The 27391-nt window shown below is 45.5% G+C and overlaps 1 protein-coding gene across 1 annotated transcript in view; it reads left to right on the top strand.

The window, feature by feature from the left end:
- The window catches only part of DOCK5 (dedicator of cytokinesis 5), a 130955-nt gene that overhangs the window by 22545 nt on the left and 81019 nt on the right, over window positions 1–27391 (top strand). Inside the window, exons 3-4 of the mRNA XM_069767028.1 lie at window positions 9107–9147; window positions 26754–26806. Coding sequence (XP_069623129.1) covers window positions 9107–9147; window positions 26754–26806 — 94 coding nt within the window. The remainder of the gene's footprint in view (window positions 1–9106; window positions 9148–26753; window positions 26807–27391) is intronic.

The raw sequence follows: 27391 nt of genomic DNA, 5'->3' as shown, positions 1-27391 counted from the left end.
CAGGAGTCTAGTAAGCTGAGATTAGACGTCTTGTTTGCAGGGTCTTTAGACCAGAACATGGGCTTAGCTGCCTGGTGTATGGAGACAAACAATTTGATTTCTTGGCTAATAAAATAGTAGATCTGAACAATAAAAAAAACAAAAATCTTTTTTTGACCCCAGGAAATATTGAAGTGACTTAGGTATTTTTTAGGTATATTTTTATGTATTTGATTTTTTTTATGTGCTCTGCTCCACAAAATAAAGGGAACACTTAAATATCACAATGTAACTCCAAGTCAATCACACTTCTGTGAAATCAACCTGTCCAGTTATGAAGTAACACTAATTGTGCATCAATTTCTCCTGCTGTTGTGCAAATGGAACAGAAAACGGGTAGAAATGATAGGCAATTAACAAGACAACCTATATAAAAGAGTGGTTCTGCAGGTGATGACCACAGACCATTTCTGAGTTCTCATTCTTTTTGGCTGTTATTTTGGTCACTTTTGTATATTGTCATTGCTCTCACCACTTGAGGTATTGTATTGTACAGTAGCATGAGGCGGTGTCTACAACTCACAGAAGTTGCTCAGGTAGTGCAGCTCATCCAGGATGGCACATCAATGCGAGCTGTGGCAAGAAGGGTAGCTGTGTCTCTCAGCACAGTGTCTAGAGCATGGAGCAGATGCCAGGAGACAGGCCAGTAGACCAGGAGATGTGGAGGGAGCCACAGGAGGGCAACGACCCAGTAGCAGGACTGCTGCTTCCTCCTTTGTGCAGGGAAGAACTGTCCCAGAGCCCCGAAAAATGACCTCCAACAGGCTACAAACATCCATGAGTCTGATCAAACTGTCATAAACAGACTCCAGTTATATGAGGGCCTGACATTCACAACACCACACCGTGCAGGTCAATTGGCATTTGACAGAGAACATCAAGATTGGCAGATTCTTATATATATATATGAACAAAAAAGGAAAACAGCACAAAAAATAATTAAAGAAAAAATGAACTTTAATGCCTGAATGGCGTGGCGATGTTTCGGATATACTATCCTTTCTCAAGCAGTGAACACATATGTGAAGCAGTGTTTTATACAGATCACAGACATATTTCATTAACAATATAGTTAATCCAATCATATAAATAAATATATAGTGCATTATAATCAGTACATACAAGAAAGTGCAATAGTGCATGTTAAAATATCTTTACCGTCAAGCATTACCACCATCGATAATACTGTAACTATGACATCTTAATGTCACAAAAATGTTCAATAAGCTAATAATCTAATCAAACCGACACAGGTGTCCCCAACCTATGAAACATAATCATCTCAGACTTACGATTACAATCGCTACATGTGCGACTGATCCTCGGCGTCCTTAGCCGTCTACTGCGCATGTCACAGCACATCTCCGCAGAGACCCATACTGCTCCTGTTCGCAGCTGCGCAGTGACGCACTGAGGATTACAGCGCCATCTTGGATCAGGGAAAAGCACCCGAATCTTACTATATGTTATAAAAACTCCCATATATTATAGAATTATACGGTAAGGGTGCCCATTAATGCAAAACCGGACCCACATAATCATAATAAATATCTCAGAGAAATAGTAATACAAAATGAAAAGTATATAAACAAACGGAGCAAGAAATAGCATCATAACACGGGGTAATTACAACCACATAATACATATATACCAGGGCAACAATTTCACACTGCCATTATTTAGAAATCGGGTCAGGACATAAGTCCAAATATGTGTCATGAGGTCAGGGAAAACACCCCCATATAAGGCGGGGTATCCCATTCCTTAGCCGGATCAGACAGACATAAGGGGTGAATGATCCCCTACAATCCGCCCGATTCCTGCAACAGACACAAAAAAGACCCATATAGCTGGCCACATTGTATACCCCTACATCCATATATCAAACATATAAATTACCCAAGCCGTGATACCCACTCTGCTCCATTATATTTAACATAAATAATTATATCTCTGTGGTCCGGTGATGCAAAAATAAGTAACACATATTTTTTTCTCTAAATTCCTTTATTTAATTGATCAAGATAGAAAAATAATAGTATACAAAAAAAGAAAGAAAACCAGATGTATTCATCTCATAGGATAGGGACATCTGTGAAGAAAGAAAAAAACGGAAAAATATTAAAAATAATATCACATCAGCATAATCTATATATAAATATCATAAAAAAATCAGATCATACAGATATGGAAAGAAACCGATATCTATAAAATATGATTCAATTTGAAATCTACATTAAGACCAAACGGTTTAAGAGTATTTAATCTTGTAATCCACTCCAATTCCCTCTTTTTAAGCAATTTTATACGGTCTCCCCCTCTCCTTTGAACCGGTATCATATCAATAATACGAAACCGCAATTGTTTCTCAGTGTGCATTTTTTCTGCAAAATGTTTCGAAACAGGTAAGTCCATCCGTTTTTTCCTTATGGTATGTCGGTGTTGATTAATTCTAGTTTTAAAATCACATGTAGTTTCACCGACATACCATAAGGAACATGGACATTGTAACAGATATATGACAAACTCTGAATTACAAGTCAGATAATGTTGTATCTCAAACTTCTTATTGGTTATTGGATGAGTGAAACTAGAGCCCTTTAAAATCAAGCTGCAATTAATGCAGCACAAGCATGGGAAACATCCCCTTCTATTTTGGCCTGTGAGAGTAGGCTGACATTGTTTTTTAAACGGACCTATATCAGATTGGATCAAAGTAGAGGCAATAGTACGACTTTGTTTGTAAGAAAAAATTGGCGGCTTTGAAAATTCCTCTATTTTAGGGAGGCATTTATGTAACATTCCCCAGTGTTTACATATGATGTCAGAGATTCTACTACTCTCCTCGCAATAGGAGGTTACAAATGGAATACGTTTAAGTTCCTTATTATTTGGCTTTTTTTGGAGGAGATCACTTCTTTTTAATACATCAACTTTGCTCTTTTGTGTATCCAATAGATTTTTTGGATAACCTCTCTCCAAAAATTTATGAAGAGTCACATCCATGGATTTACTTAATGAGTGTTCACTACTTTCAATCCTTACAGTTGGCTGTAAGGAATGGATTCTTTTGTTTTTCTGGGATGTTGGCTATTAAAGCACAACAAATCATTCTTGTCAGTGGCCTTTGTATATAATTGTGTGATAAGTTTATCACCTTCAATTTTAACATTTACATCCAAAAACTGTATGTTGGTATTGGAATACACAAGGGTAAACTTGATCGTATCATCCACTATATTAAGAAAGTTATGAAACTCAGTAAGAGATCTCTCAGATCCTGTCCATATGAGGAAGACATCGTCTATGTATCTCCACCACGCGGATACATTACCGAAGTGGTGGGACACATAGACGAAATCTTCCTCAAGGACACCCATGACAATATTTGCGTACGCGGGCGCCATGTTAGCGCCCATGGCGACTCCGCGTCGCTGCAAATAAAAGTCATCTCCAAACAAAAAATAGTTATTAGTCAAAACCAACTTTAGCAATTGTAAGATAAATTTCCTAGCTTCTACAGAGTATTGTGTAGTTGACAATTTTTTATCAATTGCATTCAGCCCTCGATCATGATCGATGGAAGTATAGAGAGAAGTTACGTCGAATGACGCCAACAACACCTGTCCAGCCAATTGAATAGTGTTTATCTTGTCCAAAAAATCTGATGTGTCCCTTACATATGACTTCATTTGACAAGCTAATGGATTAAGAATTTTATCTAAAAGAATGCCAATATTCGATAAAATAGAGCCACAACTAGAAACAATAGGTCTACCCGGGGGGTGTATGAGAGACTTATGAATCTTTGGTAAAGTATACAGTACAGGCGTAATCGGGAATTTAATATTCAAAAAATCATATGTATCCTGATCAATAACCTTCAAATCTAAGGCTTCATTCAAAATCAATTTAATTTCCTTAGCTATATCAAATTTGAGGTCATGAGAAAGTCTCTCATACACCCACGGGTCCGCCAACTGCCCCTTAATTTCCTCAATGTATTCATTTTTGTCCAAAACAACCACCGCTCCCCCCTTATCAGCCTTTTTTTATAATAATTTCATCGTCTTTGGCCAATAATTGTAAGGCTTCAATTTCATCAGCCGTCATATTTGGATGTTTGAAATTTTTTTGACAGTTGTTTTTCAGCATTTCAATATCACGATTTACTGCTGAAATAAATGTCTCCATGGCAGAGGAATTTTCAGGTGGGGTAAAATTACTCTTTTTTCTCAGGGCTAATTGTTTTAAATTGATTTCATTATCAGAGATTTTTTGTACTTCTACATGGTTACTAAACCACTCCTTAAGTTTAATAGACCTAAAAAAGTGATATAGATCTATACTCAATTGAAACCAATTGACATGAGTACTCAAACCAAACGAGAGTACCTTATTTAACACTGATATCTGATTATTGGTAAGAGTTTTATTAGAGATATTTACGATCAGGCTTGATCCTTGCTCCTTGTTGCCACTTGTTTTTCCACTGATGCAAACTCGGCTTTGGGAAAATGGCCGCCGCGATCTCTTCTGCGCACGCGCGGCATCCCGCGGCCATTTTCCTGAAGCCCCGTGCAGCAGAGCACTACATCTGCGCACGCGCGGCCCCAGGAAGATGGCCGCCCGCACCGATGAAAGGAATGACAGCGCAGATCGCGCGCTGTGTCTTCACGTGGGCACAGGGAATCCGGACCTTGGACATGCGCACACCACTACGCCACCAACGGAAACCTGGGGAAGAAAAGAACGCTGTGAACACGCCCACCTGACCAGACCAGCCTGATTGACAGGCGAAAACGCCGACTTTGGTAATGTATTTCTCGGCATACATGGGGAATCAGGGTACACTACATACACCATAGTAACGCACAGCACAGGCCCTATTTAACAGTATTTATATCTCAATCTCAAAAAACGGGGTGACAGGTTCCCTTTAATAATCATTTTATAGAAAAACTTATTTAAAAATACCCATAAAACCCACATAGAAAAAATAGCGACTTGCCTTAAGAAAAAATGAAAAAAAGTTGACTAACGAAAGTAAAAGAGGCAAAAACTAAAGCTTTTACTAACGCATTTCAGGACTTTGGTTTTGGAAAAGAAAAGTTCTTCTTTGTAACGTTTGAGAAGTGAACAGACAGATCTTTCATCGTATCATATTATATTAGATGGAGTTTGAGATCACTGCTTCCTGTCATTTATGGACAATTTTAACTGTTTATTTTCAGGAACTAAAAAAAAAAATCTAACTCTCCATATCATGTGATGGACAAACATATGTGCAATTGGCACAGATATCTGTATGGATATATTCACAAATTTTCATACATAATAACAGTGGGATTGTGGAGCCTTCCTGCGTGATCATCCCCTGTGTGATCCTCCATCCTGCGTGATCCTCCGTCCTGCATGATCCTCCGTCCTGCGTGATCCTCCGTCCTGCGTGATCCTCCGTCCTGCGTGATCCTCTGTCCTGCGTGATCCTCTGTCCTGCGTGATCCTCTGTCCTACGTGATCCTCTGTCTTGCGTGATCCTCCATCCTGCGTTATTCTCCATCCTGTGATCCATTGTCCTACGTGATCGTCCGTCCTGCATGATCGTCCGTCCTGCGTGATCGTCCGTCCTGCGTGATCGTCCCCCTGCGTGATCCTCTGTCCTGCGTGATCCTCCGTCCTGCGTGATCCTCCGTCTTGCGTGATCCTCCGTCTTGCGTGATCATCCGTCCTGCGTGATCCTCCGTCCTGCGTGATCCTCCGTCCTGCGTGAACCTCCGTCCTGCGTGATCCTCCGTCCTGCGTGATCCTCCGTCCTTCGTGATCGTCCGTCCTTCGTGATCGTCCGTCCTTCGTGATCGTCCGTCCTGCGTGATCGTCTGTCCTGCGTGATCCTCCGTCCTGCGTGATCCTCCGTCCTGTGTGATTGTCCCCCTGCGTGATCCTCCATCCTGCGTGATTGACCGTCCTGTGTGATCCTCCGTCCTGTGTGATCCTCCGTCCTGTGTGATCCTCCGTCCTGTGTGATCCTCCGTCCTGTGTGATCCTCCGTCCTGTGTGATCCTCCGTCCTGTGTGATCCTCCGTCCTGTGTGATCCTCCGTCCTGTGTGATCCTTTGTCCTGCGTGATCGTCTGTCCTGCATGATCGTCCGTCCTGTGTGATCGTCCCCCTGCGTGATCGTCCGTCCTGCATGATCGTCCGTCCTGCGTGATCGTCCGTCCTGCGTGATCGTCCGTCCTGCGTAATCGGCCGTCCTGCGTGATCCTCTGTCCTGCGTGATCCTCTGTCCTGCGTGATTCTCCGTCCTGTGTGATCCTTTGTCCTGCGTGATCGTCCGTCCTGCGTGATTGTCCGTCCTGCGTGATCGTCCCCCTGCGTGATCCTCTGTCCTGCGTGATCCTCCGTCCTGCGTGATTCTCCGTCCTGTGTGATCCTTTGTCCTGCGTGATCGTCCACCCTGCGTGATCGTCCGTCCTGCGTGATCGTCCGTTCTGCGTGATCGTCCCCCTGCGTGATCCTCTGTCCTGCGTGATCCTCCGTCCTGCGTCATCCTCCGTCCTGCGTGATCCTCCGTCCTGCGTCATCCTCCGTCCTGCGTGATCCTCCGTCTTGCGTGATCCTCCGTCTTGCGTGATCCTCCGTCTTGCGTGATCCTCCGTCCTGCGTGATCCTCCGTCTTGCGTGATCCTCCGTCCTGCGTGAACCTCCGTCCTGCGTGAACCTCCGTCCTGCGTGATCCTCCGTCCTTCGTGATCGTCCGTCCTGCGTGATCGTCCGTCCTGAGTGATCGTCTGCCCTGCGTGATCAGCTGTCCTGGGTGATCCTCCGTTCTGGGTGATCCTCCGTTCTGGGTGATCCTCCGTTCTGGGTGATCCTCCGTCCTGGGTGATCCTCCGTCCTGGGTCATCCTCCGTCCTGGGTCATCCTCCGTCCTGGGTGATCCTCTGTCCTGGGTCATCCTCCGTCCTGGGTCATCCTCCGTCCTGGGTCATCCTCCGTCCTGGGTCATCCTCCGTCCTGGGTCATCCTCCGTTCTGGGTGATCCTCCGTTCTGGGTGATCCTCCGTTCTGGGTGATCCTCCGTCCTGGGTGATCCTCCGTCCTGGGTCATCCTCCGTCCTGGGTCATCCTCCGTCCTGGGTGATCCTCTGTCCTGCGTGAACCTCCGTCCTGCGTGAACCGTCCTTGATGATCCTCTGTCCTGCGTGATCCTCCGTCCTGTATGATCCTCCCACTGGATTGCTTCCTCTGACCTTCAGTGTCAGTGGAGAAATCTCTCATCTACACCCACCCTCCTCACTGAGCAGAATGTGGCCATTGTATATAGCGGTGCCACTGGACGTGCAATAGCTAACCCCTTGTGTGCTGAATGGCATGTGTGAGGAACGTTTTTAGCATTTCTTTAGTGTCTATTGTTCGTCTCGGCGGCTTGGTGAGAATGGTACTTTCGGGCATTTTAAAGAGGGTTTTTGCCAAGGATTAGAAAAACATGACTGCCATCTTCCCAAAAAAATAAACTGCACCGACATTATCTACAAGTTGTTTCTGAATTGAATTGTACAGAACTGCAATACCAGAAACAACCTGTTGAAAGAGGTGGTGCTGTTTTTGGAAAAAAAAAAGACAAAACAACCATCTACTTTAAAGTGAAAATACTTGTATATATTTAACCCTGTGTCAGTTCTTGCTGGATTATTAAATATCCTGAATTATCTGAGAAAGATAAAGAGATGTAATATCATGCGTATGGATAGAGACAGGTCATGGTGTATTCCGAGACCTTGATCCTTTGCGGTAAGCAGGGCTGTGGAGTCTGTAAGCCAAACCTCTGACTCCTCAATTTCCATGACTCTGATTCCACCAAAATGGGCTCCGACTCCATGACTCCGACTCCACAGCCCTGCCAGTCCTGTCAGTAAGCCAAACCTCCGACTCCTCAATTTCCATGACTCCGACTCCACCAAAATGGGCTCCGACTCCATGACTCCGACTCCACAGCCTTGCCAGGGCTGTGGAGTCTGTAAGCCAAATCTCCGACTCCTCAATTTCCATGACCCTGATTCCACCAAAATGGGCTCCGACTCCATGACTCAGACTCCACAGCCCTGCCAGTCCTGTCAGTAAGCCAAACCTCCAACTCCTCAATTTCCATGACTCCGACTCCACCAAAATGGGCTCCGACTCCATGACTCCGATTCCACAGCCTTGCCAGGGCTGTGGAGTCGGTAAGCCAAATCTCCGACTCCTCAATTTCCATGACTCCGGCTCCACCAAAATGGGCTCCGACTCCACGACTCCGACTCCACAGCCTTACCAGGGCTGTGGAGTCTGTAAGCCAAATCTCCGACTCCTCAATTTCCATGACGCCAACTCCAACTCCACCAAAATGGGCTCCGACTCTGACTCCACGACTCTGACTCCACAGCCCTGGCGGTAAGTCGCCTATCGTTCCTTGTTTCATGTACGATTTTCAATATGTTGCATATCTACTGCGCCTGTGTAGTGGTGCCATCCCATGACGGCGTGCTATTTAGCTGTCGCTGATGCATGCCCTGTCCATTTGCCAATTCCTCTGCATTGTGCAGGGTCTTTTACCTAATAAGAGGAGTTCTTGGAGGACAAGAAGGCCCCACCAGTGTACATCCCATTCAGAAGGTGTAGGGAGCAGTTATTGAGGTGGATGAGCTGAAATCACAAGCAAAGAACCACGGAAAATGTTGTTTCTGTGGCTCCATCTGAAAGGAACCAGTTGCTCGATTTCCCCTGCAGTGCTCCCGCAGGTTAAATAAAGTATTACATGATATTTGTTGTTTTTTTTTTGTTTTTTTTAAATCGGTTGACTGTCCGTGTAATGTATGGACCTCCTTCAGAGAATGAGAGACTCCCTTTGTATCCACTCGTAAGTTAATTGATGGACGTTCCAGATATAGGACATTGATAGTTACATGAGGACTTTGTTTTTTTTTTAAGGGGTTTTGTAAACCAGAGTAGACCCATAATGATATAACAAGGTAGGCATTGTCTAGTACTTTGTCATAACAGTCTGTTTTTGGACCTCTTCACAGGTTGGTACAGAGGATTCACATGGAAAAATAAATTGAAGAAGGTGAGTCATGTATTGAGTAATCGAAATGTTATAATCTGATGGATCTGACTTCTCAAAATGTTTTTGGGGATCCTAATCTGGTTATTAACAGATTAAAGAGTACCGTAACTAAATTTTCAGGTTTTTTTTTTCTAAGCTTATCCGGCATTGAAAGTTTTATAGAGCTTATTTAGCAATTTGGTTCCAGTCCTATAAAAAAGGTGCATCTAAGTGACCTCCAGACCCCTGGTTATTTCTCTGCTACTTGTCAGGCTTTTCCGTACTCCCCTACTATGCATCGGAAAGATGACGTCTGACAGTGGAGAAGGAGGGACTTTAGGAGTATGCTCGCTGTCCTTCAAGAAATTTAGTGGCGGTCTCCTCCTCTCAGGGCTCGGGAGGATCGGGCTGCGCATCCTACATAAGCATTACTAAATCATGTGTCTCCTGCATTGGGCATCAGCAATAATTTCTCCAGCACGTTTGTACCCAGTGCTAGCGAGATTAGGCATCACTGACATACCGGCTCTACCGGCACTACTGTTTGATCTCACTAGCGTTGAGTAGATTTGTGCTGAAGGAGGTTCTGCTGATGGTCCTGTGCAGAAGACACGGGACTATGTAGGATGCACAGCACGAGCCTCCTGAGTACTGAGAGGAGGACACCTGCACTTTTTTTTTTTACTGACTACCAGAGTTTGTAGTCCCAGCACATAGTAAACAGAGCACAGAAAACCCAGACAAGGAAACTAAGGAGTAAGCAGTGGTTTGGAGGCCCACTGATTCTGCGTACTCCGCCTCCCTAAACTGGTGATTGACAGTGGTGGGATGACCAAGCATTCTCTTCAGAGCTGGGTGGTGGAGAGTTGGGTGGTAGCCCGAAATCAGCCAAGTTGTCTCCATGTATGTCATACAATAATTTTTTTGGCCAGCCAGTAAGGAAACTTTAGATCATCTTCTGTCCGCTAAGACTAAGCCGCAGATCTCGGCAAAGATCGGTGATTTTTTCTTTTACCGCGTGGTTAGCGGTCACAAATTTGCTAGGGCTGACCCAATTTTTCAGATAAATTCCCAGTAAATTCAAAGCAAATTGTACACCAAAAATGGATGGTGCAAATGGGTTTGGGGAGGTGTTAGGGGCGTTTATAGTTGGGGGTGGGACTTAAACATCCTTATTCTGCCAGCACTAATGTTGATCAGTATATTCATGGTGCATGAAGCCTTCTCTTAGGGCCTAGACAAGTATAATATAGTGATGATGTGGATACCAATAAGCCCGGGATGAGAGAACTCTGAAATTCGGATTATTTTTATTATTTATTTTTTGTATGTCTATTTCTGTGTATTATTATGACATTATTCTTGTAAATTTGCTAAAATGATCTCCTGCATTAAGTAATTATCAGATCGTCCAGACAGACGGATAACGGCTTTTATCTGTGGGTGGTTGAGATATAATAAATCTGCTGTGGTCACGAGGAGATGAGGCCCATACACTACAAAAGCCCAGGGAAAAACTGGTCCTTCTAGTTCTCTTGTTTGTTTTCTCCACTCTTAGGGATAAATCTTGAAGTAAACCCAATAATTTGCCCACATGTTCTTTAGTAATTAGCCACATGGCCAATGAGACAATTTTTTGGTGGACCCAAAGTACCTCATTCCGAAATTGGAGCCACTTCTAGTCACCCCACATTAAGGCTTTTGCTCTCTTGTCTGTCACAGTGCACACAGTCATAACAACACTGAGGCAAGTTATAGGACAATTGCAGGCGCAATGCATTTTAGGAAGTAAGGGAGTTCCAGTACTAAGAGTGCTGGTAGAATGCTCATAAAGAATACCCGCCCAGTTAAATAGTCTGGATCCGACCTGGGAAAATAGCAACACGCTGGCCACATCCGGCGTTCTGACTTTTCCAGTCTGGCCTGCTGACTGAGCTAGCCAAAGGGCTGAAACAATGGCTCAAGGGCCACACCATGCCCGGCATCCATCTGCCACCACCGCCTGCTCTCACCTTTATTTGCATCCTCAGGATACAGACAGCGGTGAGTACATTGACGACGGAGCTGCCGTGTCTATTTTCCACCAAGGCTATGTGGGGCTCGTACTTTACATATGGAGGCTATGTGGGAGCTCGTATTGTATATTTGAGGCAATGTGGGGGCTCATCTTATATATTGGAGGCTATGTGGGGGGCTCATATTATATATAGGAGGCTATGTGGGGGCTTATGCTGTATAAAGGGGTTATGAGGGGGCTCATACTGTATATAGGGGCTTGTACTATTTATAGGAGCCTATGTGGGGGCTCATTCTGTATATTGGAGGCTATGTGGGGCTCATACTAAATGTTGGAGGCTACGTGGGGGCTCATACTGTATATAAGGGGACTATGTGGGGGGCCTATACTGTATATAGAGGCTTTGTGGGGTGCTCATGCTGTATTTAGGGTGCTATGTGGGGGATTCATGCTGTGTATAGGATGGTATGTGGGGATTCATACTGTACATAGGGGGCTGCATGTGGCCTCTTATTGTGTGTGGGGATTTTTACAGTATATAGGGGGACGTGTGCAGGCTCATACGGTATATAGAGGGCTGTGTGGGGGCTCATACGGTATATAGAGGGGTGTGAGCATACCTAATTCTGCTCAATTTTAAGTGATACAATTAAAATATTAATAATAATTATAATTAATATGATATTAATATTCAGCAGAATTTCTGACGGTTCAGTCCTCGTAAGTCACTGTCTCTCATATGGCCCCTCCGGAAAATAATTTGGCCACCCTTGATCTGGATGGTACGTTACAGAGCATTAGAATGTAAACATATCCTGGATATATCGCACCGTGGGCATACCGCGCCGTGAGCATATCGCGCAGTGGACATTTCGCGCCGTGGGCATATTGCACCGTGGACATATCGCACCTTGGGCATATCGCACCTTGGGCATATCGCACCTTGGGCATATCGCACCTTGGGCATATCGCGCCTTGGGCATATCGCGCCTTGGGCATATCGCGCCGTGGGCATATCGTGCAGTGGACATATCGCGCCGTGGGCATATTGCACCATGGAAATATCGCGCGTGGACATATTGCACCTTGGGCATATCACACAGTGGACATTTCGCGCCGTGGACATTTCACGCCGTGGGCATATCGTGCAGTGGACATATTGCGCCGTGGGCATATTGCACCATGGAAATATCACGCCGTGGACATACCGCGCCGTGGGCATATCGCACAGTGGACATTTTGCACAGAGGACATTTTGCGCTGTGGACCTTCCGCGCCGTGAGCATATTGCGCAGTGGACATTTCGCGCCGTGGGCATATTGCACCATGGAAATATCGCGCCGTGGACATATTGCACCTTGGGCATATCGCACCTTGGGCATATCGCACAGTGGACATTTCGCGCCGTGGACATTTCACGCCGTGGGCATATCGTGCAGTGGACATATCGCACAGTGGACATGTCACGCCGTGGGCATATCGCGCCGTGGGCATACCGTGCAGTGGAAATATTGCACAGTGGACATATCGCGCCGTGAGCATACCGTGCCTTGGACATATCACGCAGTGGACATATCACGCCGGTGTGTCCACCAGCAGCACGAAGACTGCTGACATTTACATACTACAGACTTTTTCCACATGGAAATTCACCCATGATGCCGAACGTTGCAGATTGAGGCCTAATATAACGAGCGTCCCTCCGCCCTGCTGGAGATTTCTTTCAGTTTCTCCTTCAGTGCAGCGACATGTTTTCCTGTACTGTACTTATTGTAGAGGGACCCCGTAATCTGTGGCCTGCTAATTCTGTGTTATTTGTTGAGAAAACTAAGGAGTCTGGAAATAATGGAAGAATTCTGGGCGGTCAGGAGACTGCAGACCGAGCGTCAGCCATTAGTGGTCTCCAGTGTGAGCGGCAGCCGGGAGGTCTATTGTGACACACGCTCTGTAATTTGCACGAGACAGTCACTGTCCCCCTTTAATTATATCTTAAAGAGATATCACTCAAGAAACATGTATGTATAAAACATCAAATTAACTCTAGAGTTACCTTCTATAAAAATCCAAAAATGTTGTTTGTTTTATTTTGGCAAAAAGATACTGAAATAACTGCCATTAAAATTAAAAAATACAAAAGGTACGTGACGCAACCTAAATCTAGCAAATGCCTTTTTCTCTGCCGCCCTGTGTACTGTACATGCCTGGATTGTGTCCGGTCAGTGCCGTGGGATGTAGCTTTCCTGCACGAGGAATAATCCAGAGCAGCAGCAGCAGTAGTATACTGCGGCCCCACTACTCAGAATTGGGTTCAGGATTGGTCAATGCACATTAAAAATAAAAGGTCACAATTCCCTATACTGCGGCTAGTGAAAAGAGGCCCCTTACACCCCTGCTACAGTAGGACTTCCCAAACTCCTGATAGTGACAGTAGGACGTCCCACACTCCTGGTAGTGACAGTAGGACCTCCCACACTCCTGGTAGTGACAGTAGGACGTCCCACACTCCTGGTAGTGACAGTAGGGCCTCCCACACTCCTGGTAGTGACAGTAGGACGTCCCACACTCCTGGTAGTGACAGTAGGGTCTCCCACACTCCTGGTAGTGACAGTAGGACTTCTCACACTCCTGGTAGTGACAGTAGGGTCTCCCACACTCCTGGTAGTGACAGTAGGGCCTCCCAAACTCCTGATAGTGACAGTAGGACTTCCCACACTTCTGGTAGTGACATTAGGACCTTCCACACTCCCGATAGTGACAGTAGGACATCCCACACTCCCGATGGTGACAGTAGGACATCCCACACTCCCGATAGTGACAGTAGGGCCTCCCACACTGCTGGTAGTGACAGTAGGGTCTCCCACACTCCTGGTAGTGACAGTAAGCCCTCCCACACTCCAGGTAGTGACAGTAGGACCTCCCACACTCCTGGTAGTGACAGTAGGCCCTCCCACACTCCTGGTAGTGACAGAAGGGCCTCCAACACCACTGATAATGACTGTAAAGCCCCCCTAAACACTTGGTAGTTTAGGTCCCGCTAGAACCTTAGTAGTGACAGAAGGGTCTCCTACACCATAGATAATGACTGTAAGGACCCCCCGTTACAGAACCCCCAGCACCAAGAATATGTTATGCAGTATATATTATGTATAATAGGTTCCATGTGAAATGCATCAGTCCACAGGCTGCGCCCCTGGGCAGAGAGGACACAGTATCCCCCTTCTGTCCTCCCCCACCTTTGTAATTCCCACAGTAAATATCAGCAGGCTCCGGCCCCCTGCGGCTATTGTAATGTATGTCTGGCCTGCTTTTTCTATTGGCCTGCCCTGTGTATCTGTGTTATATATTCTGTGTGCGGTGAATAAAGTGTGTTCTTTTAGACTGGAAATACGTGGAGTAGCAGTCAGCTTTTATATGCTCTCACGTAATCAAGGAATCCAGCAAAAGCAGAGTGGACCTCCTGAAACACGGGGTGTTACTGAAAGAGGTACCTCAGCTTGGTAGACACAGTTACACCCCCCTAATGCCCTGGTAGTGTATGTCTGCCTACACTCCTGGTAGTGACAGAAGGGCTCCCTGCACCACGGATTGTGACTTTAAGATCTCCTATACCACTGATAGGGACAGTGGCTTCCCCTTGCACCCTTGGTGGCGACAGTGGCTGCCCCTTGCACCCCTGGTGGCGACAGTGGCTGCCCCTTGCACCCCTGGTGGCGACAGTGGCTGCCCCTTGCACCCCTGGTGGCGACAGTGGCTGCCCCTTGCACCCCTGGTGGCGACAGTGGCTGCCCCTTGCACCCCTGGTGGCGACGGTGGCTGCTCCTTGCACCCCTGGTGGCGACGGTGGCTGCCCCTTGCACCCCTGGTGGCGACGGTGGCTGCCCCTTGCACCCCTGGTGGCGACGGTGGCTGCCCCTTGCACCCCTGGTGGCGACGGTGGCTGCCCCTTGCACCCCTGGTGGCGCCGGTGGCTGCCCCTTGCACCCCTGGTGGCGCTGGTGGCTGCCCCTTGCACCCCTGGTGGCGACAGTGGCTGCCCCTTGCACCCCTGGTGGCGACAGTGGCTGCCCCTTGCACCCCTGGTGGCGACAGTGGCTGCCCCTTGCACCCCTGGTGGCGACGGTGGCTGCTCCTTGCACCCCTGGTGGCGACGGTGGCTGCCCCTTGCACCCCTGGTGGCGACGGTGGCTGCCCCTTGCACCCCTGGTGGCGACGGTGGCTGCCCCTTGCACCCCTGGTGGCGACGGTGGCTGCCCCTTGCACCCCTGGTGGCGCCGGTGGCTGCCCCTTGCACCCCTGGTGGCGCCGGTGGCTGCCCCTTGCACCCCTGGTGGCGCCGGTGGCTGCCCCTTGCACCCCTGGTGGCGACTGTGGCTGCCCCTTGCACCCCTGGTGGCGACAGTGGCTGCCCCTTGCACCCCTGGTGGCGACAGTGGCTGCCCCTTGCACCCCTGGTGGCGACAGTGGCTGCCCCTTGCACCCCTGGTGGCGACAGTGGCTGCCCCTTGCACCCCTGGTGGCGACAGTGGCTGCCCCTTGCACCCCTGGTGGCGACAGTGGCTGCCCCTTGCACCCCTGGTGGCGACAGTGGCTGCCCCTTGCACCCCTGGTGGCGACAGAGGCTGCCCCTTGCACCCCTTGTTGCGACAGTGGGGGACCCCTACACACCCTAACACCTTATCTGAGCATGTTTTCTCATCATTATTAGTGCCTCATTCACTCTGATTAGTCACCACTAATAACCGAAACCATGCAGCGTAACCGCCATTCACCACAACTCCCTTGATGAGATCTTTGAGACCGTTTTCAATCCAATTACAGCCTTTAATTTTGAAGCCTACAGCCCTTAATTTACCCATTAAGTACCTGTGTATTAAATGTGTTCTGAATCTTGATCCAGTCGATCGACGTTTGGGATCAGGAAGTAAAAATGTGTTGTTTTAGGACTGATTGGATCAGGTATTATGGCTGAACCTAAACCAATACCCTCTATCCTTTCCCATCTCAGGTTTGAACTTGATGGACAGGAGTCCTTTTTTCAACTGCACTAACGATGTAACTGTGTGTATGTGCATTTATTACATACCGTATATGATTATTACATGTGCGATTATTACATGTGCGATTATTACATATATGATTATTACATGTGCCATTATTACGTATATGATTATTATTACATGTGCCATTATTACGTATATGATTATTACATGTGTGATGGATATGTACGTGATTATTACATTGGCAGCTTCCGTTCTGCCGTGAATATATTGAATGATGAATCATTTTGGAAACTGCATGTTCCTCTCTCGGGCGCTCGGTGTATAATGTGCAGTGCTTTTCTGTAACATTAGGCACATTCTTCCATAAGAACATGTTTGTCCGGGACAGGAGAGGAGCAGGGCCTGGGATATTGTACTGTCAGGCGGAGGACGATGCCTCCCTCGCTCTATTAATAAGATTCCTACTCTGTATATTATTGGAGCAAGTATTCTACATTTTCACTCCTGAAAATAATTGTTTTATTGATCCTGTGGTTTAAAAGGCACAAAAAAATGGTTGAACATAAGCGCAAAAAAATATTAAAAGTCAGAAAAGAAATATCCACTGCGCTCACAGGCAACATGTTTCACACCTACACGGTCCTTTGTCAAGCCGGATAAATAGAGCAATTTTTTTTTTTAAGAAGAGGCGAGTGCTGGCTATCGTGTGGACTGTTATTTTTTACTTCTGGTCCAGGAGGATTTGGGATTGAAAAGTTGTTTTTTTTTGTTTTTTGGGGTTTTTTTTTGAGGTGGGGAGGGGGATGTAATAGAATGTCCTGATTCATAAAGACCACCGATCTTCGCGCTGGTGCTGATGAGGGGATGGGGCGGAGTGCGAGGCTCCTGGAGCAGCGGTCACTACACCCTCGTCCTAGTCAAAAATGATACGGGAACTTAAGCCTTAAGTTGCGACAAAATTCAGCGACTTTTTTTAAAAAAAAATCTTTACGATTCTGACATAAAAGCTTTGATGAATCTGACTCAAAAAAAATATTTGTATTGTGGTAACTCCTGAGGGTCTGAATGAGCAGCTTCGTTTTAGTTGCTATGTTTAGGCCAATCTTCCTTTAGGATCCTTTTAGAACAACCACAATTAGATCTGTATATTCTAATACTGAAAATAAACCCTATTGTACAGTGCACAAGTGCTAATGTCAGATAGTACAGGTGCTTCTCACAAGATTAGAATGTCATCAAAAAGTGAATTTATTTCAGTTCTTCAATACAAAAAGTGAAACTCATATATAAAGTCATTACAGAGTGATCTATTTCATGCGTATGTTTCTGTTAATGTTGATGATTATGGCTTACAGCCAATGAGAACTCAAAAGTCATTATCTCAGTAAATTAGAACAATTAACAAAAAACACCTGCAAAGGCTTCCTAAGCTTTTACAAAGGTCCGGTAGCCTTTCAGAAGCTCCACAATCATGGGGAAGACTGCTGACTTGACAGATGTCCAGAAGGCAGTCATTGACACACTCCATAAGGAAGGTAAGCCATAAAATGTCATTGCTAAAGACTTTTTATAATATGAGTTTCACTTTTTGTATTGACAAACTGAAATAAATGAACTTTTTGATGATATTCTTATACGGTAATCTAGTTTTAGAGCCCCCTTACTGTTTATTCTTCTAGAGTTCCCACTTAGACATCCTTTGTTCTTCTCCCACATTGTTTTGGTAGGGTTATACCAATTTAGATTTTATTATATCGGATAGGATGCCACTGCATATTTAAATAGGCTAATTGTATCTAATCTGCATACTGGAATACACTTCTTATTCTTGTGTAGCTCTTTTTCTGTGGTATCTCCATCTACTTATTGGTACCTAATTAACAATGGATGAGTGATCCGCGTGACCGGAAGTGATGCCGCCGTGCGTTCCAATTGCTGGAAGTGACGTCACCGTGAGGGTCAAACCCCGGAAAAGGGGAGTATTATTGGGCACACCGCAGTTCCCCTGACCGGAATTAAAGGGACTTTTCCACAAACAAAAGTTAATTTTAATTGATAGATCTTGGAAAAATGATAATTTTCACAATTGGATGTGTAAAAAAAATCATGTCCTTGTACTGAGATAATCTTATAAATGTGCCCCTGCTGTGTACTGTGTAATAGCCATGTCTGACCGTGTAGGAACATGGTCTGATCATACCACAGCTCCTGGGCAGAGGAGGATGCAAAAGAGTATCAGTAGCAAGGGCACGTTTATAAGATTATCTCAGCACAGTAACATTTTATTTAAACACATCCAATTGTGGAAATTGTTATTATTCCAAGATCTAGAGATTAAAATGTTGATTAAAATTAACGTTGTTAGTCAGAAAACCCCTTTAAGGCTAGAGTACTTTCCACCTGAGGACTTTATTGGTGAGCTTGTCTTTTTGTTCTAAACAGGCTAATCAAGGCCCCATTAAGATGTTATAATTGCTGATGGTCCCCTATTTAATGTTGAAGCCTGGAGATTATTTCATTCTCTGCAGAAACAGACAGAGCTACGGAGTTGCTCGATACACTCTGTAGCTTGTATGAGAAACGGCGTATTTGATTTAAGTCCAGTGAGGAATCAAGTCTGAAGAAACGCGTCGGAACACATGCAGGGCAAGTGCAGGGCCTCCGCATTAGGGATAGATGTGGACTGCCCTTGTCAGAGCGGGTGTTGGGGGAATTAGTGTATGCTATCCCTAACAGGGATCTACAGCGATAGACCAGGGGTCCCCAACCTGTAGCTCCGGAGCCACATGTGGTTCGCGGTCCCATGAATTGTGGCTCGCAGCTATCTGCCAGCTTGGTGCATTAACTGCAGGTCTATTAAATGGGTATGAAGAGCACATCTCAAAATGGTGAATTTTGTGAGTAGCCCTGCACAGGAGAGCAGATCTGATTGACCATATACTGGTCTTAGGGGTTTAGAGATAATTTAAGTGTGGTACGCTGGAGACTGGATGATACTACCTGTCAGAGGAGGTGCTTGAATCTGAATGTGACACTGTGTTGAGTGCTTGATGGGAAAATACTGAACGGGGGTATTGTGGGAACCCCTGGATCTTGGTATTTTGCTTCGAGGTGATTTCCCGGGAAAATATTTGGTTATAATTATACCCGTAATGGAGTCTTTCATATCCATTACTGTTAGTGGGGCAAGAGATGGATGGGGCTTGTGACCCTCTCTCAGAGCTGAATGTGGCTCGCGATCCTCTCTCGGAGCTAAATGTGGTTCGCGAACCTCTCGGAGCTAAACGTAGCTCGCGATTCTCTTACAGAGCTGAATGTGGCTCACGATCCTCTTACAGAGCTGAATGTGGCTCGCGATCTTCTCTCGGAGCTGAATGTGGCTCGCGATCCTCTCTCAGAGCTGAATGTGGCTCGCGATCCTCTCTCGTAGCTAAATGTGGCTCGCAATCCTCTCTCGTAGCTAAATGTGGCTAGCAATCCTCTCTCGTAGCTGAATGTGGTTCGCGACTCTCGGAGCTCAATGTGGCTCGTGACCCTCTCTTGGAGTTGAATGTGGTACGCATCTCTCGGAGCTGAATGTGGCTTGTGATTCTCTCTTGGAGCTGAATGTTGTACGCAATCCTCTCTTGAAGCTGAATGTGGTTTGTGGCACTCAGGTGAATGTGGCTCGTTACCCTCTCTCGGAGCTGAATGTTGTACGCGTCTCTCGGAGCTGAATGTGGCACGCGTCTCTCAGTGCTGAATGTAGGCTCGTGACCCTCTTTTGGAGCTGACTGTGGCTCGTGACCCTCTCTCAGAGCTGAATGTAGGCTTGCGATCCTCGTTCAGAGCTGAATGTGGCTCGCGATCCTCTCTCGGAGCTAAATGTGGCTCGCAATCCTCTCCCAGAGCTAAATGTGGCTCGCGATCCTCTCGAAGCTAAATGTGGCTCGCGATCCTCTGACGGAGCGAAATATGGCTCGCGATCCTCCGTCGGAGCTAAATGTGGCTCGCGATCTTCTCTCGGAGCTAAATGTGGCTCTCAATCCTCTCACAGAGCTGAATGTGGCTCGCGATCCTCTCTCAAAGCTGAATGTGGCTCACGATCCTCTCTCAGAGCTAAATGTGGCTCGCGATCCTCTCTCGGAGCTAAATGTGGCTCAAGACCCTCTCTGAGCTGAATGTGGTACGCGATCCTCTCTCGAAGCTGAATGTGGTTTGCGACTCTCGGACCTGAATGTGGCTCGTGACCCTCTCTCGGAGCTGGATGTGGTACGCATCTCTCAGAGCTGAATGTGGCTCGTTACCCTCTCTCGGAGCTGAATGTATCTTGCGACCCTCTCTCGGAGCTGAATGTGGCTCTAAAGGTCAGAAAGATTGGGGACCATTGGGATAGGCTATTCACTTCTTCATCTTGGATGGAACCTTCGGGACTGTGAATACTTCTTTCCCTGACATCCAACTACTAATGGGTGAGAACATTTCATGTTAAACTATTCTACTTCTAACCTGGTCAGGGAGTGAAGACTGTCCAATCACCCACCTGATTGTATCTATATCTTGCATCTCTCCAATATCAATAATAGTTAACACTATAGCCATTGGCTGTTTATTTGGCAACTATACTTTGATCACTGTCAGTCGTATATATGTGTGTTTGCCTTGCTTCACTAGACTTGTTCAACTATTAATTTGTTTCTGATATTATTGGATAGATGCACTGTATTGACAGCAGAGTTGGCTAACTGTTATATCTGTGACCCACGTACACGCCTTAGCAGTGATCCTACGCTATATTTCTGAGCGACCGTTGGGATGCTAGATGTAAATATTGCTACCCTTATGATCTGAACATTTATGTTGGAGGTTGTTCACGAGTATAATTCTGTATAGGGGAGAATTAACGTCCACTTTTTCCAGAGGTGACTCAGACCTTGGCTGGGATTTTGTATTATTCCTCCCCCCTTTTTTATTCAAATGTAGTATTTTATGACCATTATTACCTATTAAAAGTTATGTTTTAAATTTCGCTATTGGTTGGATTACACTATTGCTCGATGTAGACTGTCGTGTGGATTGTTCTGGCAGAGTGCACTTCCCTTTTGTCTATTAATCCACATAGTCTCACATAGTACATAGTGTAGATACAGGAATGACCTATATAAGTTTGACAGAAGTGGGTAGGTTGGGAAGTGCGCGTCCAAATTGGCTGACCTGGTGATTGGGGCGCGTAAAGGGGTTCTCATATGAAAACAAGGTATGACCTAAGCGCACTAAGGTATGACCTAAGCGCACTAAGGTATGACCTAAGCGCACTAAGGTATGACCTAAGCGCACTAAGGTATGACCTAAGCGCACTAAGGTATGACCTAAGCGCACTAAGGTATGACCTAAGCGCACTAAGGTATGACCTAAGCGCACTAAGGTATGACCTAAGCGCACTAAGGTATGACCTAAGCGCACTAAGGTATGACCTAAGCGCACTAAGGTATGACCTAAGCGCACTAAGGTATGACCTAAGCGCACTAAGGTATGACCTAAGCGCACTAAGGTATGACCTAAGCGCACTAAGGTATGACCTAAGCGCACTAAGGTATGACCTAAGCGCACCAAGGCATGACCTAGGCGCACCAAGGCATGACCTAGTCGCACCAAGGCATGACCTAGGCGCACCAAGGCATGACCTAGGCGCACTAAGGCATGACCTAGGCGCACTAAGGCATGACCTAGGCGCACTAAGGCATGACCTAGGCGCACTAAGGCATGACTTAGGCGCACTAAGATATGACTTATTGATTGATGTGGGGAACCCCGCCGATTGTCAGCTGCCATTCTGAGTGTTGTGTTTGGCTATTTTCAGAAACCCCTAGAGCGGCGGTCATGCATGGGTGGTGAAAAAACGCTGGAAAAAATGCACCAAAAACGCAGGTATCAGGTTTTGCTGCGTTTTTTGTGCCAAAACCTGATTCTATGGAATAGGACTTTTTTTCCAACACTAAACTTTATCAGCATGCACAAGAGACAAATCTAAAATACAAAAGACGCAAGAAAAACAAAGAGAACCTGCTTTTTTCTACAGCTTCTTTCCTTCAAGAGATCAGGTTTTGCTGCAGAAAAAAAAAACCTTGAAAAAACGCCCAGTGTGAACTTGCCCTAAATCCCACCAATTTTTCAGTCCTGGGATTATCCTGGAACAATCAGGACTGTTGGGACATCTTTTTACAGCGGAGCTGACGGCTTTTGCAGGTTGTGTTTGCAGTGGTTTATAGTCAATGTCCAAAAAAAAAAAAAGAAGCAAAATCACAAATTATTCTGAGAATGAAGGATCTCAAAAAATGTCTGAGTAAATATCTGAACGGCAAAGTATGTGACTTTCCCAGACATGAGTAGAGTAAACAAAAACCACCGAAGATCGTATCTGGAAGTGAGAAGAGGAAGAAGAAGTCACCATGGCCTGAGTGTGAGCACATATAGACCAGCGTGCTGAGAGGTAGATACCGGCTGGGTGCGACTCCATATAGGCCTGAGAAGGTACAAGGAGCAGAAACGAGTCAAAATGAGTCAGAGACACTTCTCTGGTGGCTGCACCTTTAAGGCCAGTACCTTTATATGTGCCCCACAAAAATATTGCTCCAAGTGAAGCCCATCAGCATTCTCACACAGTATGGCACCACTTTCATAACCCCATAGTACATGCCCACACACATAGTATGATGCCCCCACACGCAGTATGATATCCCTACATAGTATGATATTCCTAACAGACCCCCACACAGAATAATGCCTCCACAGAACATTCCCCCGCAAACGGTATGATGCCCCTTACGTCACCCACACATAGTATTACGCCTCCCACAGTATATTCCCATATATACAGTATGATGCCCCTTACATCACCCACACATAGTATGATTCCCCTTACGTCACCCACACATAGTATTACGCCTCCCACAGTTCATTCCCCCACATGCAGTATGATGCCCCTTACGTCATCCACACATAGTATTACGCCTTCACAGTATATTCCCGTACATAGAGTATGATGCCCCTTACATCACCCACACATAGTATGATGCCCCTTACGTCATCCACACATAGTATTACGCCTCCCACAGTACATTCCCCACATGCAGTATGATGCCCCTACATCATCCACTCACTCCACTCATTGCCCCCACTCACAGTATTATGCTTCCACAGTACCTTCTCCCATTGCCCCCACTCACAGTATCCTGCTTCCACAGTACCTTCTCCCATCGCCCCCACTCATAGTATCATGCTTCCACAGTACCTTCTCCCATTGCCCCCACTCACACTATCCTGCTTCCACAGTACCTTCTCCCATTGCCCCCACTCACAGTATTATGCTTCCACAGTACCTTCTCCCATTGCCCCCACTCACAGTATCCTGCTTCCACAGTACCTTCTCCCATTGCCCCCACTCATAGTATCATGCTTCCACAGTACCTTCTCCCATTGCCCCCACTCACAGTATTATGCTTCCACAGTACCTTCTCCCATTGCCCCCACTCACAGTATTATGCTTCCACAGTACCTTCTCCCATTGCCCCCAGTCACAGTATCATGCTTCCACGGTACCTTCTCCCATTGACCCCACTCACAGTATCATGCTTCCACAGTACCTTCTCCCATTGCCCCCCACTCACAGTATCCTGCTTCCACTGTACCTTCTCCCATTTCCCCCCACACACAATATGACTCTCGAAGTGTTCACCTGAATGTGATGATACTCCTCGGACAGTGGAACAGCTCCCCCAGTGAAGGACTGTCCTGCTGGATCCAGATTGGTCTGTAGTTATATCTAAACGTAATGTGTCACTCGGTATATATAAATATACAGTGGATGAAATAAGTTTTGAACACTGCACCAATTTTTTAAGTTTAAAGAAGCACCCCTCCTACTCCCATCAAAATTGTTATCCTCTTTTTAATACATTGCAGTCATATTTTATAGCACTGTGCACTTACAATTGCTTGTTTTGCTTTTCTACTCAACTAATTCTTCTCTTTTCTCTGCTCTATGTAGAAACAGAAAGTCTTTTGTACCTGTATTTATCATCCCCCTCTTCAACTCCTGACCCAGCTCCTCCTGCTCCTCCTCCTTCCATGGACTTTTGCAGTGACTCATGTCTCATACAGAGAAAAGAGACTTCCTGTTTCCACATAGATCTTAGAATGATTCAGCTAGTCAGTTTTTCATCAAGTGATGTCGTAGACCTAATGGAAAAGAGAAGAATTAGCCGGGTAGAAAGGCAAAATGAGCAATTGTCAGTAATATTAAGCAATATTATGACTGCTGCACTTAGATCTCTGTAAGGAGCAGTGAGCAGCGCAGTGCTGCATTTTCTCCCTCCCTAATGTCTCCTCCTATACAGCAGTTTAAGATTCTTGTATTTGTTCTTGGGACCAGCTTTCCCTAATACCTTTTCTCAAGTACCCAACTTTTCAAGGAACTGATACAGCCAACTGAAACTTCTGAAGTCAAGTGTGGTATCGCCAAGTGACCAGGTCATTTTCACTATACAATGAACGCCATGAGAAACAAACCCACCCAAAATAATGGAGGGATTGTTCATTCACTGTGTGTTTTTAGTGCACTGCCACTCCCAATTTTTCCTTGCCTGAGTAGGAAAACTAGAACTGGCGCTGCCGTCTGTCCTCGGCGACACTGTCCACTGTCAGTATGAACTGCAGTCACCCATAAAATGGCGCTGCACTGTCATCCTAAACTTTAACCTAACCTCTCCTTCTGAAAACCTCTGGAAGTGGAAAAGTGACATCAGACGCAAGAAGACCCCGCCCACATTTACTGCTGCCATAAGGCGAGCTAGCAGTACACTTTATTCATTGCACAGTTTTCATGACAAATGTAAGCCGCTGCTCCCCCTGCTGTTCAAAAGTTGAAAATATAAAAAAATATTAAAATCATTTCTCATATTTTGTACTATTAAATGTGTGTATGTATGTGTATATATATATGTTACATTAAAAATGTTCCAATTTTTGCTCCCGCTAGTGTTTTTGCAAAAATTTTACAAATCTGTCAGAGCGCCTGGTTCTGATGGATCTCTGCTCCCCGATCTCCTTCTTTCAGTGTTGGACACACAAATATGGAGGGGTGAGGGTTGTACGCACATTTCCACAGTGCAGAGAGGGGATAAAGTATTTAGAGTCCTGGGGAGGGCAGAGAAAACAAATTAAAGATAAGGAGTAAAGCAAATGAAGAGGACCCAACGCGTGTCGCCCCTGACGAAGCCTCCTTTGTGGGGCGACACGCGTTGGGTCTCCGCTTCACCTGCGCTTTTGACTGTGTCATACACGTTATTGGTATTGTATTATATGGCTGCACATGGGACTTTGTGCAGGCTTAGTTACCTGCAGTCTTATCTGGTGATATGAGTGAGGCTTTTTGCCTCTGTGTATGCCAAAGCAAGGGACATGTCGACATGAGGGTTAGCATTTACGGCTGTATTTACGGCAGCAGCTTGTGGTGAAAACCGTGCAAGTGCGATTATGTTATAGGATTGTCCTTTATTTTGTCCATCTATACGTACCTATGGGTCTATTCTATTGTATTACAAGTGTATGCACAGTGGTGTCCATATAGGCATTTTTCCTATAGGGTATAGCCTGTTTTGCTTTAGCGCAGGTGCAGGCCTTATTATGGGCTCTGTTTCTAAGGAACAAGTGTGTTGCCTTTTTTAATTGTTTTTAAACTGTCTGTTTTCTGTATTGCTTGTTTCATGTATATTGCAGTGTAATAAAAATTGTTCTATTTTGGCTAAATCCAATGCGTGGTGATCCCCATCTGTATGACCTTCGCTTTTTATCTTTTGTTTTTGTTCACTACACTGTCTGCAGAGCTGAGCTGTACCGGTTCCATTCACTGTCATACAGCTGCTGTCAGATCAGAAAACAGCTAGTAAGTGAGGTGCCAGGTGTCAGACCCTACCGATCTAATATGGATGACAATTCTTAAGGCTAAGTCTGAAGAATCCCTTTAAAGGAGTTGACCAGGCTTGCGGTACAAGTCTGTGGTGACTCTATGTGACTGCAGACTCGATAATCCATACAACGCACAGTGTGCACGCTGTCAGGATTCTCCAGCACTGAGAGCGGGCGGTCGTGTTACCGCAAGTATGTGATTTGCATACTTCTGGCCACGTTCCGACTAGACGTGTCTGGTCTCACTTAATTCGCTTGTATTGATTGAGGTTGCGCACGTCTAGTTGGCATGTGACTGCATGTATGCAAATTGTATACTTTGGGTCACACATCCGCCCGCTCCCGGCGCTGGGACCACAGAATCCTGACAGCGATCACTGGATGCCCTCTGATCATTTCTTAGCCTTCTACTTTGGTTGTATTTCTTTTGGGTCTCAAACTGTTAAATGGAGGCAGGAACACTAATAGTGATCACAGACTCCACTGCTAGTAATCATAGGGTTTTTTGTGTGCCGAAAAGCCACAATAATGCACTGATATGTACTGTATATATGCAAAGAAATGTCATCACATGGGTCCATATCTGTATGTCCCAAGGGCTGACAAACCCTTGCACCGGCCCTGACCCTATATGCATTGTTAACTCTATACTTTTGTCTTAACAGGGCATATTCCCAACTACTTATATTCACGTAAAAGAAGTGACTGATGGCAAAGGGTAAGCTTGTGACCACATTTACTCCCCATACTGGCTGCGCAAAAATTTGCAGACATGCTTTTATAGACCCTTTCTATAAAGGTACAGTCTAAAAGGTCATCTAAAATCCGATATATGAAATCTGCTGAGTGTTCTTGATTAGTCATGTAGGCGAGTTGTTTCTTCAACTAGTCATTGGGGCGTGATTAACTTGCCAAATAATATCCCACACCGCCAGAATAGCATAAAATATCAAATACGTTTTACTTCATAATAATCAGAAAAAAAAAAAAAATATATATATATAAACATATAAACTATCCAACAAAAGGTAATAATTAAAATCAAGAAACAATGAAAGGGGAGGCCGATGAGAGACACAAAATAGTGAAGATAAGAAAACAATACAAAGGGGTAGTTACCGGATGGCAGAACACTACCACGGAATGACGATAACAGGTATGTATGTGCACAAAGCTAATTACTATAGGAATTTGGTGCAATGTAATACACAAAATTTGAGTCGATACTAAAGAGATAAAGATGCATCATAGTCAGATGTATTTCACCAAGGACAACGTCTATATGTTCTTCCCGTGTTTGCGT

This window comes from Ranitomeya imitator, chromosome 4, assembly GCF_032444005.1.
Source record: "Ranitomeya imitator isolate aRanImi1 chromosome 4, aRanImi1.pri, whole genome shotgun sequence".
NCBI lineage: Eukaryota > Metazoa > Chordata > Amphibia > Anura > Dendrobatidae > Ranitomeya > Ranitomeya imitator.
This window is presented reverse-complemented; position numbering and strand designations above follow the sequence as displayed.